The following is a 15,810-nucleotide window of genomic DNA, read 5'->3' as shown; positions in this document are numbered from 1 at the left end:
AAAACAAACGTTAATATATGCTCAGCACTGCTTAAATTACCTTAATATAAATTGCTATGCTCGTAGGGGTTAGCTATAAATGTCATCTACTTGAAGTTCAAGAATTACACTTCCATTTCAGGTCTATAATTCTTGTAAGTGTTTGAAGCCCACAGTTTGATATATTTTATTAGAGGAGTGTTCTCCTTCTACTTTAGCTAACACAGTGTTTAGGAACTAAAAAAGAGGAGGGAAGCCTCCCTTTGATTTTTAATACATTGTTAGTCTTCTCGAGGGGAGAAAATACATCAGCGTGAATAATCAGCCTTTGCAAAAAAACTACCTATCACAAGTTAGACTGCAGACTTCAAAATTGTTCTCAAGTTGAAATCGCTTCGGCAAGCTGAACTCTTACAGATACAGATGAGAAATCTAAGCTAAAGTTGGTGCAACTGGTAACTTTCTGAATTATTTTTAGGGTGCTGTTTGGTTTTGTTTGTCAGTAGTCATAACTGAAAGTTCCCATTCAGTCTATTGCCAGTGAAAGCTGTGATTTTCGTAGGGTTTCGCTAAAGAACTGAAGCAGCTGATAAGTTTTTTAACAGGTTGTGTCTTACAGTGTAAAAGGTTCTATTTTCTAGACAGCAATAGAGAGCTGATGTTCACAGCCTCTTCTGTCAGCAGCTGTTTGGAAATATGTTGGATTTCACAAAAATATTTCCACTAGTTTCAGAAGCATATATAGACAAAACAAGCAGCGTGAGCAGGCCTGGTAATTCGTTCCCATACTGGCATTTATCTCCTCCTATTGCTCTGGTAAATTTTTTGCTCAGTTGCATGATGAGACAGATCAGGGAAGTGATCCAAATTAAAAATATGATTTAAAAATTATTTTTGTTTTGGATCTGCTACCCGATGGGGTTCATTACACGGCCATGTAAGCGGACTAGCATAACTGGGGGGAAGAAAGGAGAACATATCAGGAAGGAAACAAGCAGCTGGGTGGGATAAAAGCAAGAGGGGGAAAATGGCAGTGGGCTTGTTCCCCAAAAAGCTGCAAAACATTTTAATACAGGACAGATTGTTCAGTGGTAATTTGATTTGTGCATGCATTATGTTCTGCAAGGGATGGAAGAGTTCCAGTTTTCTTGGAGAATTAAACTTCCCAGAGCTGTCTGTCATTTTTGAGAGATAAGCTGCTTTGTTCTTAAATATTTGCTGGTCATAATTGTAGGAGATGCTCCTCTTTAGTGCAGCTGAGCCTTTTTATAACGTGATCTGTATATGCACTCTGAAGGAGGGGGAGGTTTAGTTCTATCTCCAAAAGGAATTTGGCTGCACTGATCACAGGAGGAAAAGTGAAACTAACCAAACCCCACTTAGCAACAAAACGTATTGGGCCCAGTGAACAAAGCCAGTGAATCGTCTCAGCTACTGTTATGCTAACATAGCTAAAAGTGAGTGTTTAACAGGGGACTAACTCTTTCTTACTGTATCTAGCTTCAAGTATTCATTAGCTAATTAGAGTGGTGGTTTGATGAAATGAAGTGTTAGGGGACAAAATGGGCTTAAATACTTCCTGATGAGTTGCTGCTCACAGCTGGGTATGCCCTGAAGCACACTATCAAGGTGCTGCAAGCCTTAAACCACTGTTCTCTGGGTTTTCTAATCTGGTTTTGTCGTGTGCCCTTGTTTCAGTGCCTCACGTAAGCAAATGGTGCTGTTTGCTCCGAGGTAGACTTTTCTGTGAAATACATTGTGGGATATTCGTTTGCCTTTTGCTGGGGGAGATACCAGAGCCAAGAATCGGTTTCTTACAGTTCCCATGTTCCAACCCATATCTTCTCATTTCCTGTACCTCTCCACAAGTTCCTAGTTCTGTGTACCACCTTCCAGCCTTTCTCAAAGCCTTACCACTTGAAACAACGGTCCAGAGAAGATCAGCACAATTCTTGTGTATGTTTGTAGACGATGCTGTTTCTTTAAAAGGCTGTTCTTTTCAAAGTTGATCACTAGTATGCAGCAGTGAAATGAGGGTTGGAGAAGCGTTGTGTTACATGGGCAATGTGCAAAGAGATTTTCTTGCCGTGTACATGTACACTTCACTTGCTTCACAGAAAAAAAGGACGCTTACTGTGATTATGTCAGTGTTGATGATGCTGAGGCTCCTTCCTTCATCACCCTTGTCCAGTGACCAGGGGAGGTTCACAACTGTGAATTCATGCCTTTATCAAAACTACAGTCAGGACTTTTTGTCAAGTCCATATTGCTGAGGTTACAATGCCAGTAGTAACTCCCAGTCTACCTGGGTTGTATGGTTGAAGTTTCTCACTGCTAGCAGCAGAGAAATATTTCAGCAGCGAGTTGAGCAGATGCTGAATTCTTTAATGTACATCTGTGCGGTGGGTTGTTTTTGGTTTGGGTTTGGTTTTTTTTTAATGTTAGTGTTTATGTTTTGACAAGGAGGGATTTCAGACAGGACAAAACCCCCAGTTGTTTCTTGTATATTTTTACCATGAAACTTAGAAAGCGAAGGAACAAATGCTGCCAGCACTGTGAAAGGCTGAAGTGAAGAGAATGATACAGAGGTCTTAAGATCCACTGAGTTACTGTATGGCAGAGGAAGAAATCAAAAGATCCTTTTAACCATTTACGATGGAATACGTGAGATTACTATTAATAGGTTTTATGTAATTTTCTTCTTGGATTATAAATTATTTATAAGTATCTGTTAGGAATTTGAAAGGGGCGCAGTGATTTAGCCTGACTCAACTTACCAGATTTTATAAAACTCGAGTTTTAAAGCACAGATGGCAATGAAGAACATGATGTCTATTCATACTTATACTCTAGCTCAATGGAGAAATGCAGGGGTTAAGTTGCAGTCTGAAAGTGTGTCCTGTGATCTTGTGACCTTAGAATCAAGGTGAGGTTTCTTGGCACTTTAAGTTGATCTGAACTAGGGCTGCAGGTGCCTGGCTTACAGCACTAGAACTTCCTTGTAGCATTATTACTTTTCACTGATAAATGAAGTTGGAAACTTGAAGTGGTCACTTGCCATTATTTAGACTTAGTACTAACTATATAAACGTGCCTGTCAGTGTAGTACTGTAACATTTATGAAGTATTGATATGTACACGCTATTTAAATACTTTTCTGATTTTATATATATTGAGGGTTATATTATTTTTTTAATGTAACTGCACTATACAAGGATTATTTCCAGTGTTATGTATTCCTAGATACTGCTTTTTGTGCCATCAGTATAACTATGCCAGCAAGGCTTAAGCCTGTATGTGTAGTGGGTTTGTGTTAAAGGCCTTGTAGAAGTATAATTGCAGATATTCTCACTGGTAATGCAAATACAACTGTATCAGTTTCAGCAGTTAGATTTCTCCGAACATTGCATTGGCAAATCCTTAAGTTATATGGATATTTAGTTCTGTTTTTTCTAGTACTTTGATCTAGGTGGATATATATGAACCCAGGCTTTCATAAATTACTTGAGAGTACTTTTGTCTCTGACATCTGTAAGATAAATCCCATAAATAGGTACTTTATTTGCATATTCTCATCTAATAGCTATGTTCCTCTGGTTACATCTTATCAAAAGCGAGGATAAAATGTATGAGAACAAATTGCTAAAAGCACAAACCACTAGTTGAGAGAATCTGACAGGTGATTTTGATCAATATGGGCAAAAGGAGTAATGACATCAGACAGGAAGCCACTGAGTATATTAGGTACTGCTCACTTTTCAGATTCAGTTTAATAATCATGTTTTAAGATGTACATTTTTAACACTTGAGAGCATGTGCTTCTGTTACTAGATGTGGACTGAGGCTTTTGATGTTTTCTGTAACCTCTAGCATCAATATATAGCAATAGTTCCTTATATTTTTATAAAAATAGAGTTTGATATGATGACAATATAAGCCATGCTCAGAATATGGTATGATACTTGGAGTTCTGTATTGCTCTTTTGTCTTTAATAGTTCTATTAATGTTCTCTTTAAAAGGTGTTCGTATGCCAATATCTAAAAGTAAATTAAATAACAGCCTTTTGGTAGTGTTGTACAAAACTGCTTCATTTAATGTTACTTTTTTTAGCGTACTGTTTTCTGGCTTGGTTTTATTGAAGAGCGCAAACTAATGCCGTTGTTTGTGGTTTATTTCAGCTTTGTCCAAAGTTCTTGCATACCAACTCTACCAGTCACACCTGGCCTTTCAGTGCAATTGCAGAACTTATAGGTATGTGGATCGATAGTTTGCCTGAGTACTTGATTGTAATAACTTTTTCTTGTTGTAAAATCTTTTTCCCTTCAGGTAGGGGAAGGAGTTGATCCTATTGTTACCATTCAGAATATTACAACATCCGGGTTTTTTTGTACATTCCAATTGACTTTTTTCTTTCTTAACAGCATAAGTACTACCTGAGATCTGTTGCCAGGGCCTTGTAGGATTTGCCAGTTTCTTCTTACTGAATTTATTAAGGTTTGCCAAATATAGAAGGCTGTGGGACCGAGAGACTTTGTTCTCTTCTAGCCCACCACATGCAAGCCTACAGCTTTTTGCTGTTCCCAGGCCCAAAGAGTAGTAAGCCTGAGTGCACATTCCAAAGATGTGTGTGCACACTTGCATCCTGTACAGAAACAGCTGGCCACGGCCAGATTAGCACAGACAAGAGGACAGTAATTTTGCAAGAATCCATGTAAACACAAGCGATGCTTGAAATGTGAACAGCACACATGGCTTTATCCTCTCCTGCTTCCTGGCTAACCAGGTTTAAAGTTCACTAGGGGCACACATGAGTACTCTCACTCACTTATCACTCATGCTTACCCAGGTTTCTGGGTGTTTTGCCAAGACCTGGCAGTCCTTCCAGTACCTGTGACCTGGGCTTTTTACCAGTTGCTGGCTTAGACCTTGGGTCTCAACGATTGCTGGCTTGTCTACCTTGAAGCTTGCTAGCAGAACAAATGTATACAAGCACACATTGAGAATAGAGAGCACGCTCACACAGGAAGTCATTAGAAATAGTGTTTAGTAAGAATGTACAACAGAGTGGCACAGGGTCCAACCACACAAGCATACTGACCAGCAGCCAACTTGCACACAATCAGCCTGTATTGTTTCCTGTCCCCCACCATTATACCATTCTCCCATCCACTTTGACTTTTTCTTTTCCTTTTCTTCAATGCTTCCTCAAAACATCCAATAATAATTTATGCACATGGTCACAATACCCCTCAAACATCGTAATTTTCTTCTTTTGGGTTAACCAAGTTTCTGGCTGAATATCTTCAGGGTGCTGGTTGGGTAGTTCCATCTAACAGTCCATCTGTCAGTGTTCTAAGAGTTCTGCTCTTTATTATTGTCTCTGTCATCCGCTGTTAGCTGGGGGTTGTGTATCTGGTTAATTTATTAGCTCCTGTTGATTGCCTTGCCTTTGATTTTGAATAGCTGTTAACTGCATATCTTGAGTTGCGTGTTTCCCAGGTTAGGGAATGGTTAGCAGACTTTCTTTAACTGGTTCCTCAATGTAAAGGTGTGGCTTGGAAAGGCTTGCCAAGCTTATCTAGCAGTTTGCAGCTGCCAGAGGGAGCAACTCTTCTGGTCACACATTCCTTTGCTTCCTGTGCACTGAGTTTCCCTGTTGCTAATTCAGAAAATTAACCTAACAAAAGAAAATAGGAATTTTTCAGCTAGGTAAGGCCAGAGCTGTCTCAAAGCAGGAAGCCAGAACAACCGGAACCACATGACTGCAGGAAGGGCTGACTGTTTGGGGGGGGTAACAATACATCAAGTCATTTCAGCTGTTTTATCACCCTATACCTGGCTGGAATGAAGGTACATGTGCTGCAGAAGGCGTGCAAACTTTTCTTCCTTTGCCTCTGATTTGTCATATGTGTTGCTTTAACAAAGCTTCAAAAGCATAGTAGCAACATATTGGTTGTAAAGGCTTCAAGTTAGTCATGTTGTTTTAAATAAGTTTTTTAATCTCTCTTTCATGTATTATGTAAGGCTCTACCATATGCCAAATATCAAATATATAAATAGGGTTACATTATGGAGGCCTGAATTTTAGTTTATGCAAACTTGCCTAGGACATTAATGGTCTGTATGCTAAAATTTGCCTTTTAAGCTTTAGTGTCTCCTGTCAACTTTTTGATGGTTATATTGCTGCCTTCTCCTATTAGTCCTCAATCAGATTAAATTTAGATGAACTAATGGTGATACTTGGAAGAGGGTAAATGGGAGAGAGTTGGTGAGCCAGCAAATCAGAAGATCTGTACAAATTATGTTCTTAGAGGAGTACTTTCAGTTGTACTTGAAACGTTCTCTTTTGTTGATGCTGAAATATATTTTATGAACTTTTTCACTGTGGATGCAGTTTGTGCTGTATGCTTATAGAAAGCAAGCTACCAAGCTGTGAGGATTTTTTATAGGCCACAATGTTGGCTTGAGCTGTTTATGACCCTCAGCTGAACTTGCAAAACAGGCAGTGATGCAGGGGCACTGCCTTTGCTGCCATCACATCTCGCCCCTCTTCTTCCCTGTGCTTTTCCCCCCTCGCAAATCCCATGAGTAGCACATTGCTGGGGGAAGGGAGGAAAAGAGATGCAAGAAAGTGGTATTACGGCAGATGATATTTAAACTAGTTTTACTTCCAATAATTGTTTGTGGAGCCATGGTTTATCTTTCACTGCAGTAGCAATGCTGTAAGCTCTTTCAAATTCTGTAAATAAAAAGCTTAGTCTAAAATATATTGTATTTCCCTTCTTAGACTTGAACAATTTGCACTAGCAAAATACATATTTGTGACACTTGTCTCCGTTAATACGGAAGTGATTTGGTAGCAGAGCAGCAATAATTTTTTCACCTAAATCTCCTGCACCTGTGGAGTTAAAAGTTTAGCTGGGATAGAATACTGTTTCCCACAGAATTCTGGGATGCAGGGAGTTGGGCTTCAGGTTTTTTGCTTGCCTTATTTTTTTTTTAGTGTCTCAAATTGGATTATCTGAAGTTGTGATAGTATTTCAAATCTGATTTCCCAATTTAAAAGCCCGCAGGCCCACAGCAGGTAGGATGTTCTTGCAGCCATGTACATTAGTGATGTGCCACTGTCTGCATTGTGGACAGTAACCTAGCACCCTGAGAGCCAGGCAGAAGACGTGTTTGCATGACTAGGAGAAAGTACATATTGCAACAGCTGCCAGCAGGACGGGAAACGAAAGTAGAAACGTGTCTTGGTTTCGTTTTCTATTCTCATGTTTGGGCCACCCGTCTCCACCTAAATTTTTGCCTATATATTACTGTCATCAGTACTAGCTGGAAAATTGTGTGTTGTTTTCAGGCAAGGTTTGCCAGGTTTTGATGCAACTGTTTCATTGTAATGTTTTTATTTAGTGTTGTCATTTATAAAGAAGATAGTGTTTTAGGAGACTTAGATTTATATGTAATTTCTACTTTATTAAAAGCTATGGCTTTTTGCTTCTGTGCAAAAGTTGACTAATACTCTGTGACTTAGCTGAGAAATTTATATCTGTGCCAGCACAAAATCTCTGCAACTGTATTACATACCTAACTGCAGACCTGAAAAATGGCTGCAATTTTAGAGCACCATTAATTTAGCATGTGACTTCTCAGGGTTGTAGGCCCACAGTTGGGGAACTACCTTAAACATATGTGCAAGCATAGCACCATAATAAAGTTAGGGACAGCTACTCTATGTAGCTGTTTGGCAGTGTTGCAAGACTAACATTCAGATTGATTATATATGTATTCCTGCTAGATAAGCCTCTGTTGTGTGCTATGTATGAATTTAAATAACTTTGGAAGAGTTACTGACATCTTCAATGGAATTAAACATTTCAAAATATGTTCACACAAACTGTTTAATTTTTGCTTTTTACTATCCCACCCTTGTTTGCTTTCTTTCTCTTCAGATAATGCTTATGACCCAGATGTGAGTGCTAAACAGATATGGATAGACAAAACGGTGATAAACGACAACATATGCTTGACATTCACTGATAATGGAAATGGCATGAACTCAGAGAAGCTGCACAAAATGCTAAGGTGGATAACCTCTTCTGCAATTTTTTTCTTGAAAAAATTTCAACTTCTAGTTCTGTTATTGCTCAGCTTATTGCTTTTTATCATACATAATCAACTAATTTTGTTCATAAGCTTAACATCTCTGAAGGTGAGCAATTATCCAAGTGAGACTCTAGAATATATGGATGATAGTAAAACTCTGACACAACTTTGTCAGTGTCTTTTTATCTAATAATTTCCTTTTATCCTTTCTGTCAACCTTCCCATTTAACCTTCTATGCAGTGGTTGTGCTGTGTAAACTCTCTGTTGTGCCCTTTAGTGGTGCTAAGGAGAATTTAAATTTCTTTATTCAAGATCGCTTTAGTTTAAGTTAGCAAGAGAAAAGGGGAGATTCAGTTCAACATTGGAGTACTGAAAATAGAAGGTGTTGTGGAAAACTTAAGGGGATTATAGTTATACTGATGTGATCTATTTGTCTTTAAATATTCTCTAGGGTTTGAACTGATCTTTCCGCACCTTCTGTTTCTACAGTTAGCAAAGAGGTGGCTGTTCAATTGCTCTTTTAGTATGAAAGACTGCTTTGCCTGCAGATAAATCTCTGGGTTTAAACTTGAGGAAGCTTGAATTCAAACTGTTATTTTTCTTTCTGTTAGATAGCAAGAAAGCTCTTAATTAATAGTAACATCCATGTTCCATATACAGTTACCTGTTTTACTTTAAACGTAATGTGTAGTTACTAATGGAAAATTTGTAGATCATGGATTTTCAAGCAAGTGGAGGGGGTGGGAAAAAAGCTTTAGGGGCCACAGGGTAACTACTAGAATTCCATAAGGATGCTTGTTGCATGATTCCAGACAGGTGGTATTTCTTTTTCATATTTAAAGAATAAAGTACACTTTCCTGAACTCCTGCAGTGTGGCTTTAGCAATGTTATATGGGTAACTTTCAAGATTTGCTTTAGTGTGCATTGTTTAATTGTTCAGTAGTCCCACATCTCTAAAACAAGAGATTAACTCCTGTTTAAGTCTTAATTTGGCAAGTCTTGCATGCACTTTTGGGTTTTCAAGTTTTACAGGGTTGGTTTTTTTTACACTCTTCTAATGTTTTTGTATGTTTCAGCTTTGGCTTCAGTGAGAAATCTGTGATGAATGGCCGTGTTCCAGTGGGACTGTATGGAAATGGGTTTAAATCAGGGTCTATGCGCCTGGGAAAAGATGCAATAGTCTTCACCAAGAATGGAGAAACCATGAGTGTGGGTCTGTTATCTCAGACTTTCCTTGAAGTCACAAAAGCAGAACATGTCATGGTTCCTATAGTGACGTTCAACAACCAACATATCCTTTCAACAATTTCCGAATGAAAAGTTATGAGTACACACAAAATTGGGTGATAATATCAGCACAGGAAATCTCCTTGTCTAATCTTACAGATACCCTAAATAAATTGTAAGATGCAAGGAAGGCTACAATTTGATAAAGCCTTTAAATTTGTAGGAACTCTGAGATGTGGAATGAGGACCTGTGAAGTGAGTACAGGATACTGTTGCCGGGTCCTGCACTTGGGTCACAACAACCCCACGCAATGCTACAGGGTTGGGGAGGAGTGGCTGGAGAGCTGCCTGGAGGAAAAGGACCTGGGGGTGTTGGTTGACACCTGGCTGAACGTGAGCTGGCAGTGTGCTCAGGCGGCCAAGAAGGCCAACAGCACCCTGGCTTGTATCAGGAATAGTGTGGCCAGCAGGAGCAGGGAGGTGATCGTGCCCCTGTACTCGGCACTGGTGAGGCCCCACCTTGAGTTCTGTGTTCAGTTTTGGGCCCCTCACTGCAAGAAGGACATCGAGGTCCAAAGAAGGGCAGTGAAGTTGGTGAAGGGTCTAGAGCACAAGTCTTATGAGGAGTGGCTGAGGGATCTGGGGTTGTTTAGCTTGGAGAAAAGGAGGCTGAGGGGAGACCTTATTGGTCTCTACAACTACCTGAAAGGAGGTTGTAGCGAGGTGGGGGTCGGTCTATTCTCCCTAGTAACAAGTGATAGGACAAGAGGAAACGGCCTCAAGCTGCGCCAGGGGAAGTTTAGGTTGGATATTAGGAAAAACTTCTTCACCAAAAGGGTTGTCAAACATTGGAACAGGCTGCCCAGGGAGGTGGTTGAGTCTCCATCCCTGGAGGTATTTAAAAGAAGGGTAGATGTGATGCTTGAGGATATGGTTTAGTGGTGAACTTGACAGTGATAGGTTAGCCGTTGGACTCGATGATCTTAGGGGTCTTTTCCAACCTTACCGATTCTATAGGTTTCCTCATCTTCTGAAAGCTTACTTAATTCAGAGTTACTCTCTTTAACATAATGCTTACGACAGATAAGTGATCCAACAGAATCCAAGAACAGCCTGAAGGCCATCTTAACACATTCTTTGTTCCCTACTGAGGAGAAGTTACTGGCCGAGCTAGATGCTATAATAGGGAAAAAAGGAACAAGAATTATCATTTGGAATCTTAGAAGGTAAGATGAAGTCCACCTCTTATCTCTCAGTTTGTTATCTTTCAGTGTATGCAAACATACAAGGTTTTTTTGTGGAATAATTCCAAAAGACTGTGGGCAGTTAGCTGTAACCGGGAAACTAGATTCAAACTTGCATGACTGAAGGGCCATAATGTTGCATGGGAGCTGCTGCTAATATCTCAGGTAACAAAGCAGAAGGAAGGAGAACATAAAGGACTTCATATTTTGCTTTGATAAGATACTGTTGCTTTTGCCAGAAGGAAGACTGAAATAGATAAATTATCTGTTCTTTCAGAGCTATGAAATTATGAATGCAAAAATTGAAACAAAAAATATTTGCATGTACAGGCAAGTATTACTGGGTTTTTAATTTTGAGTTGGCATTATCCGTCTAGAGGGTTCTAGACCTTTCTAAACTTAACTGTTTATCATAAATAGAAATCCAAGTAAACAATTAGTTGTGTGTATTTCTTATTTATCTACTGGCATCTGTGGGATTGATCACAGCAGTATAGATTTCCAGACTTTTCTGGCTTTAACTTGCTTGTTGCCTCTTTTTGTTTTTTTCAAACAGCTGTTGCTGTAGCAGATGGGTGTCATCACTTCCCATCTTATTTCCCTTTCCTTCACATCTTTGCTGCTGCCTACTAGCAGGGAACCTGTCTGATGGTCTGTCCAGAAAAGCTTTAGCATGCCTTTAAGCATGGCACTAACTGGTTGGGAAGCACTGTCTTGTGCTATGTTCTTAAGTGTTTAGCTTGTTGTAGTTTTAAATACCTGAAATAAGGTATCCATAGGAAGCAATTCTGAACTCTTTTGGTCCTGTGGATTTGGCACAAAACTAGCTTGTTTTCAGTTTCATATCTTTGTTGTTGCCCCTCACAAAAAGGGCAGGAAACCACACCTGGGTAAGTAGAGATTAAATGTTACAGGACAAAAAAAGATCTCAGTCAGTTACATAGCAGGTGAAAAATTTGGGGTTTTTATTTCATTAATTTCTTGAGAGTATTACAGCTCTGCATCACTTTTAGCTTAGGATATTTTAATATAAGAAAACTGGAGGTAACAAATTATTGATAGATGTATATATTTAAAAATAAATAAAATCTATTTATATAATATATAAAAGCATTTATATCAAATATAGACTATTACTAATTCTGGTTGTTTCCCCTTGCTACCTGTGCAATAAGAAAAACCTCGTCTCCTTTACACTTCATAAACTAACTTGCATTGCTCGGGTAGACTTTAATTTCTTTTTAAGTATGAAGATTTTTGAGGAATATGCATCACTTCGTTGCTTGAGCAAAAAAAAAAAGCCATCTCAGTATTAAAAAGACTTTATTTCTGGAATATTTGTGCCAACTATGATATATCTCAATGTGTGCAAAGGTACTGCCAGTATACTGCAGTGTATACATCTGCAACTAGATCTAGCGTATACATCTGGTGAGTGGTGCAATAAGAAATTGTGATAATTATTGAGTTGTAAATGAGTGCCATTTTTGCAGTATTAAAAACTTAAGAGGGTAATTTGTAGTGTTCAGAAATGTTGCATTTAGAAGGAATGCATGTGTGTCAGTCCATCCAGAATTTAAAGCTGATACTGACCTCTTTTATTTCTGCAGTGTGTCTTGTTTAGAATTAAGTTAGAATTTATTAATGTCTCACTTGCTATCACTTCTCTTGTATTCCTTGGATCTGACAAAGGAACTGGTGAACCTTGTTTATGTGAATTTTAGCAAATCTGTGAGGAAAACCACAATGGCTCAAAGGAATTCCCTTTCTCTTGTATTTTTGTGATACCTGCTCTGTCCACCACAGTATCTTATCCTGTGTTGGCTTTTTCTTCTTTCCCCATAGTTAGGTTTTTTTTTTTAAATCTTAGAGATAAAAATGAAAAAACGGAGTTTGACTTTGACAAGGATAAATATGACATCAGAATTCCAGAAGACTTAGATGAAGCAGGCAAAAGAGGATATAAAAAACAAGAGAGACTGGACCAGATTGTTCCAGAAAGTGACTACTCACTGCGAGTATGTATAACTATTTGTTTGTTTTTATTTTTGGAAGCTGGAGGGTGTATGTTTTTGTTTTACTGTAATGTACTATACTACAGAAATGTTGACTGGTGGGGAGGATGAATGTCAGAATTCAAATGTTAGGGCAATATGTCCACATTAATTTTGAAAATTGAAGGCGGAATGTATTTGTGAACTTGTGTAAACACTTGCTGTTTACATAAAACCCAGTAATTTTCTTCTAAATAATCTTGCAAATAACATTTGCCGTTAAATGTACCTATCATTGTCCACTAAGGAGCAAGAAGTAAGTGCAATCAGTAGCTTCGGAAATTAAATAGGGGGGTGTGTGTGGTTGTCAGCAGAGTAAACATTCTATTATAGTGCAGGTATACATATCGATGCTATGCCAATGTGGATTTGTAAAAACAGATAGGTTTTGGTTGGCAAAGTGTCATGCCTAGGTTTCAAAAAGAGGCAAAGGAATTGGGAAGCAGCTCCGTTGTTTGAGTACGTGCATGCAGGCAGGGCCAAGGCTTTTCTGTAGGCTAACTGGTAAGCCCGTTGCCTCCACTATTGATTCATAAGCTTTCAAGGCTGCTTCTTGTAAGAAAGTGCATCTGGAATCACTAGGTGTTCTGGGTACTGTTTGTGGATAATACTCAGAAGTATTATTCCAGTTGAACTAAAACTTGTAATTATTCGAAGACTTGCTGAAGTCCTGTATCCACTTAAATTATTAGATGTTGTAAATATAATGATAAATTAAATGCAAATTAAAATTCATAGATCTGCACATTTATAAGAAGATTGCATAGCTGCTATCAAGCTATGATAATATGCATTCATTTGGAACAAAGTTAACACACTTGCTTTTCTCTGGTGTTTTAAAATTTTTAGTAGAATTTTTAAACACTCAGTAGGGGATAAGAAGAGAGGCTTGTGTGTTTGAGAGCTTTTAGTGCTAAAGCTGCATCCTCAGATACCTGATTAACTTGTGATATTCATAAAAGTTGTCCTTCATTGCTATTCATTTGTTGCTATTCATTTAATTTGTGATACAGGTACGCTGCTTATGCACACTTGCATTTCCTATTTTTCTGCATTGAATTTGGAAAAAACCACATTTCATAAAATTTTCCTTAAAACTTGAGTTGGTGGTCTTAAACATAATGTGTATTGTAAAATAATATCCTGAGATTTGGGGGTTTTTTTAATAACAGGAGTTACTGTATGTTTTGTAGGCTTATTGCAGTATTTTGTATCTGAAGCCAACAATGCAGATCATTCTGCGAGGACAAAAAGTGAAAACACAGCTGGTTTCCAAAAGCCTTGCCTTCATTGAACGTGACATATACAGGCCAAAATTTTTGAATGTATCCTTTGCTAATATTTACATCATTGCACACAGGATTTAATGATGTGGCTTTTTATGTAAGCTGTCTGGATTCTGCTGGGTATGTTGCAGTTATGTGGGGTTTTTTCTTTTATTTTTTATAAAGACATACTGAAGGAACTGTCTCAATATTTAAAAAAAAAATAAGTTGCAGGACCTATTTTAGAATGAACACTCAGTAACTATATTTTTGTGTTATATGAGATTAACCAGACTTTTCCTTAATATCTGGTAAAAGGCTAAAACAGTGAGAATTACTTTTGGATTTAACTGCAGAAACAAAGATCATTATGGAATAATGATGTACCACAAAAACAGACTCATCAAAGCTTATGAAAGGGTTGGCTGTCAGTTAAAGGTAAGAAATTAAAGTGCAAAAATATTTTAACATCTTTAGAAATTTTTACTCAAATGCTGATTTTAAAAAAGAATACAGGTGGAAACTAGGCTGTTGATGTATCCTTTATAAACCCACCTTTCCTAGTTTGTGCAGCAGTTAAAAATTATATTAAATTGTATGCTGTAGTTTTAACGTTTGTTTGAAACTAAGCTTGATTCACAAATATGGGCCTGAACATATCTTCAGGACAAAAAGAGGGGTGGAACAGAGGCTTTTTTTTTAGGGGGTTTGCAATTGAGAGTCTTCTTGCAGAGGATTCATAAGACAAAGTTGTTTTTCATGTAGTGTGTATTTAGCTTATAATTACCTCTGACAAACTCTTGCCATATTAGCATAGAATATATGTTGGTTTTCCTGATAGATCTTAATTTCTTACAGGCAAACAACATGGGTGTTGGTGTAGTTGGGATTATTGAATGCAACTTCCTGAAACCAACTCATAACAAACAAGATTTTGACTACACAAACGAATACAGGTAAATGTGTGTTTTTATGTATATCTTCTATTGACTAGTGTTGTTCACTGTGAAATACTATGTGATACAGGCTGCTGCTTTTCTAAGTAGTAAGAATAAAATCTTATGTCCCATCATTAAACTGCACGACTGTTCTGAACAGTAGGGGTGGGATGTAAACAGTCTACATTGGTCATACTGTATTCATTGTTTAGTCAGTGAAGCCTAGAGTATCATACACATCATTTCAAAGCAAGTGCCCTAGAAGTGGTTGGTTGCAGTTCTGCCCCTTGCTGGTTGTAAAACAATCACAGAACAACTCGCCAGGCTGTGAATAATTGTGTGGCACGTGGCGAAAACTGTGATACATGAATCCCACACTATTAACTTTTTAATAACATTTTTTTTGTTTGGTCTTTTGAAAAAGATTTGTTGGATATTTTTGAGGCCGCCTTTTCAATTTCTTTCCTAAGAGTGGACTTCAGTGCCCTCAAATCCTCTGCTACCTGATAGAGCATTTAAAATACCTAACATCCTGAAGGCAGCAATGATTTGGGACATAGATTTGTTTCAGTTTTTATTTCTAACTCAGGGTTCCCACTTTTTCAGGTATCTGCATCCATCCCATCAGTCAGTATCTAGTATGGTATTTCCTATTGTTAAACTGTGAACCAGATTGGGAATGTAGTGTGACTTAAAATTTTCAGAAATTATAATTGTTTAGAAGCAAGGTGAATTTCCTAGTCTGTTTACATTGCTCTGCTGTGAATCAGTTTTGCTGGCTTGTGGGGGAGGAAAGGCTAGAGGGGATGAGTTACCCAGGCAGTTTTCAGGCTGAGGTGTAAACACTGTCCAGGGAAAAATTGCCTGACTACAAACTTGGAAAATTGTTCTATTGTATTACTTTATTTCTTTCCTTTCATGATGTCAAGGCTATTTTCTGTTTCCTATGCTGCTTCATGTGAAGGGGCATTAGGACCAGCCACCTCCTCCAGCAGCT

At 38.2% G+C, this 15,810-nt stretch overlaps 1 protein-coding gene across 2 annotated transcripts in view; it reads left to right on the top strand.

Annotated features, from left to right (window-relative positions):
• Nucleotides 1-15,810, top strand: part of MORC3 (MORC family CW-type zinc finger 3) — a 31,477-nt gene that overhangs the window by 1,243 nt on the left and 14,424 nt on the right. The window contains exons 2-9 of one of the 2 annotated variants that reach the window (XM_075100048.1): nt 4,159-4,231; nt 7,930-8,062; nt 9,162-9,376; nt 10,391-10,538; nt 12,427-12,574; nt 13,804-13,935; nt 14,194-14,313; nt 14,734-14,831. In XM_075100048.1, the coding sequence (XP_074956149.1) occupies nt 4,159-4,231; nt 7,930-8,062; nt 9,162-9,376; nt 10,391-10,538; nt 12,427-12,574; nt 13,804-13,935; nt 14,194-14,313; nt 14,734-14,831 (1,067 nt within the window). The remainder of the gene's footprint in view (nt 1-4,158; nt 4,232-7,929; nt 8,063-9,161; nt 9,377-10,390; nt 10,539-12,426; nt 12,575-13,803; nt 13,936-14,193; nt 14,314-14,733; nt 14,832-15,810) is intronic. The other variant, XM_075100054.1, reaches the window with a different exon arrangement.

Source organism: Phalacrocorax aristotelis, chromosome 1 (assembly GCF_949628215.1).
Source record: "Phalacrocorax aristotelis chromosome 1, bGulAri2.1, whole genome shotgun sequence".
NCBI lineage: Eukaryota > Metazoa > Chordata > Aves > Suliformes > Phalacrocoracidae > Phalacrocorax > Phalacrocorax aristotelis.
The sequence above is the reverse complement of the archived record's forward strand: the minus strand, read 5'-3'. Positions and strand labels throughout refer to the sequence as shown.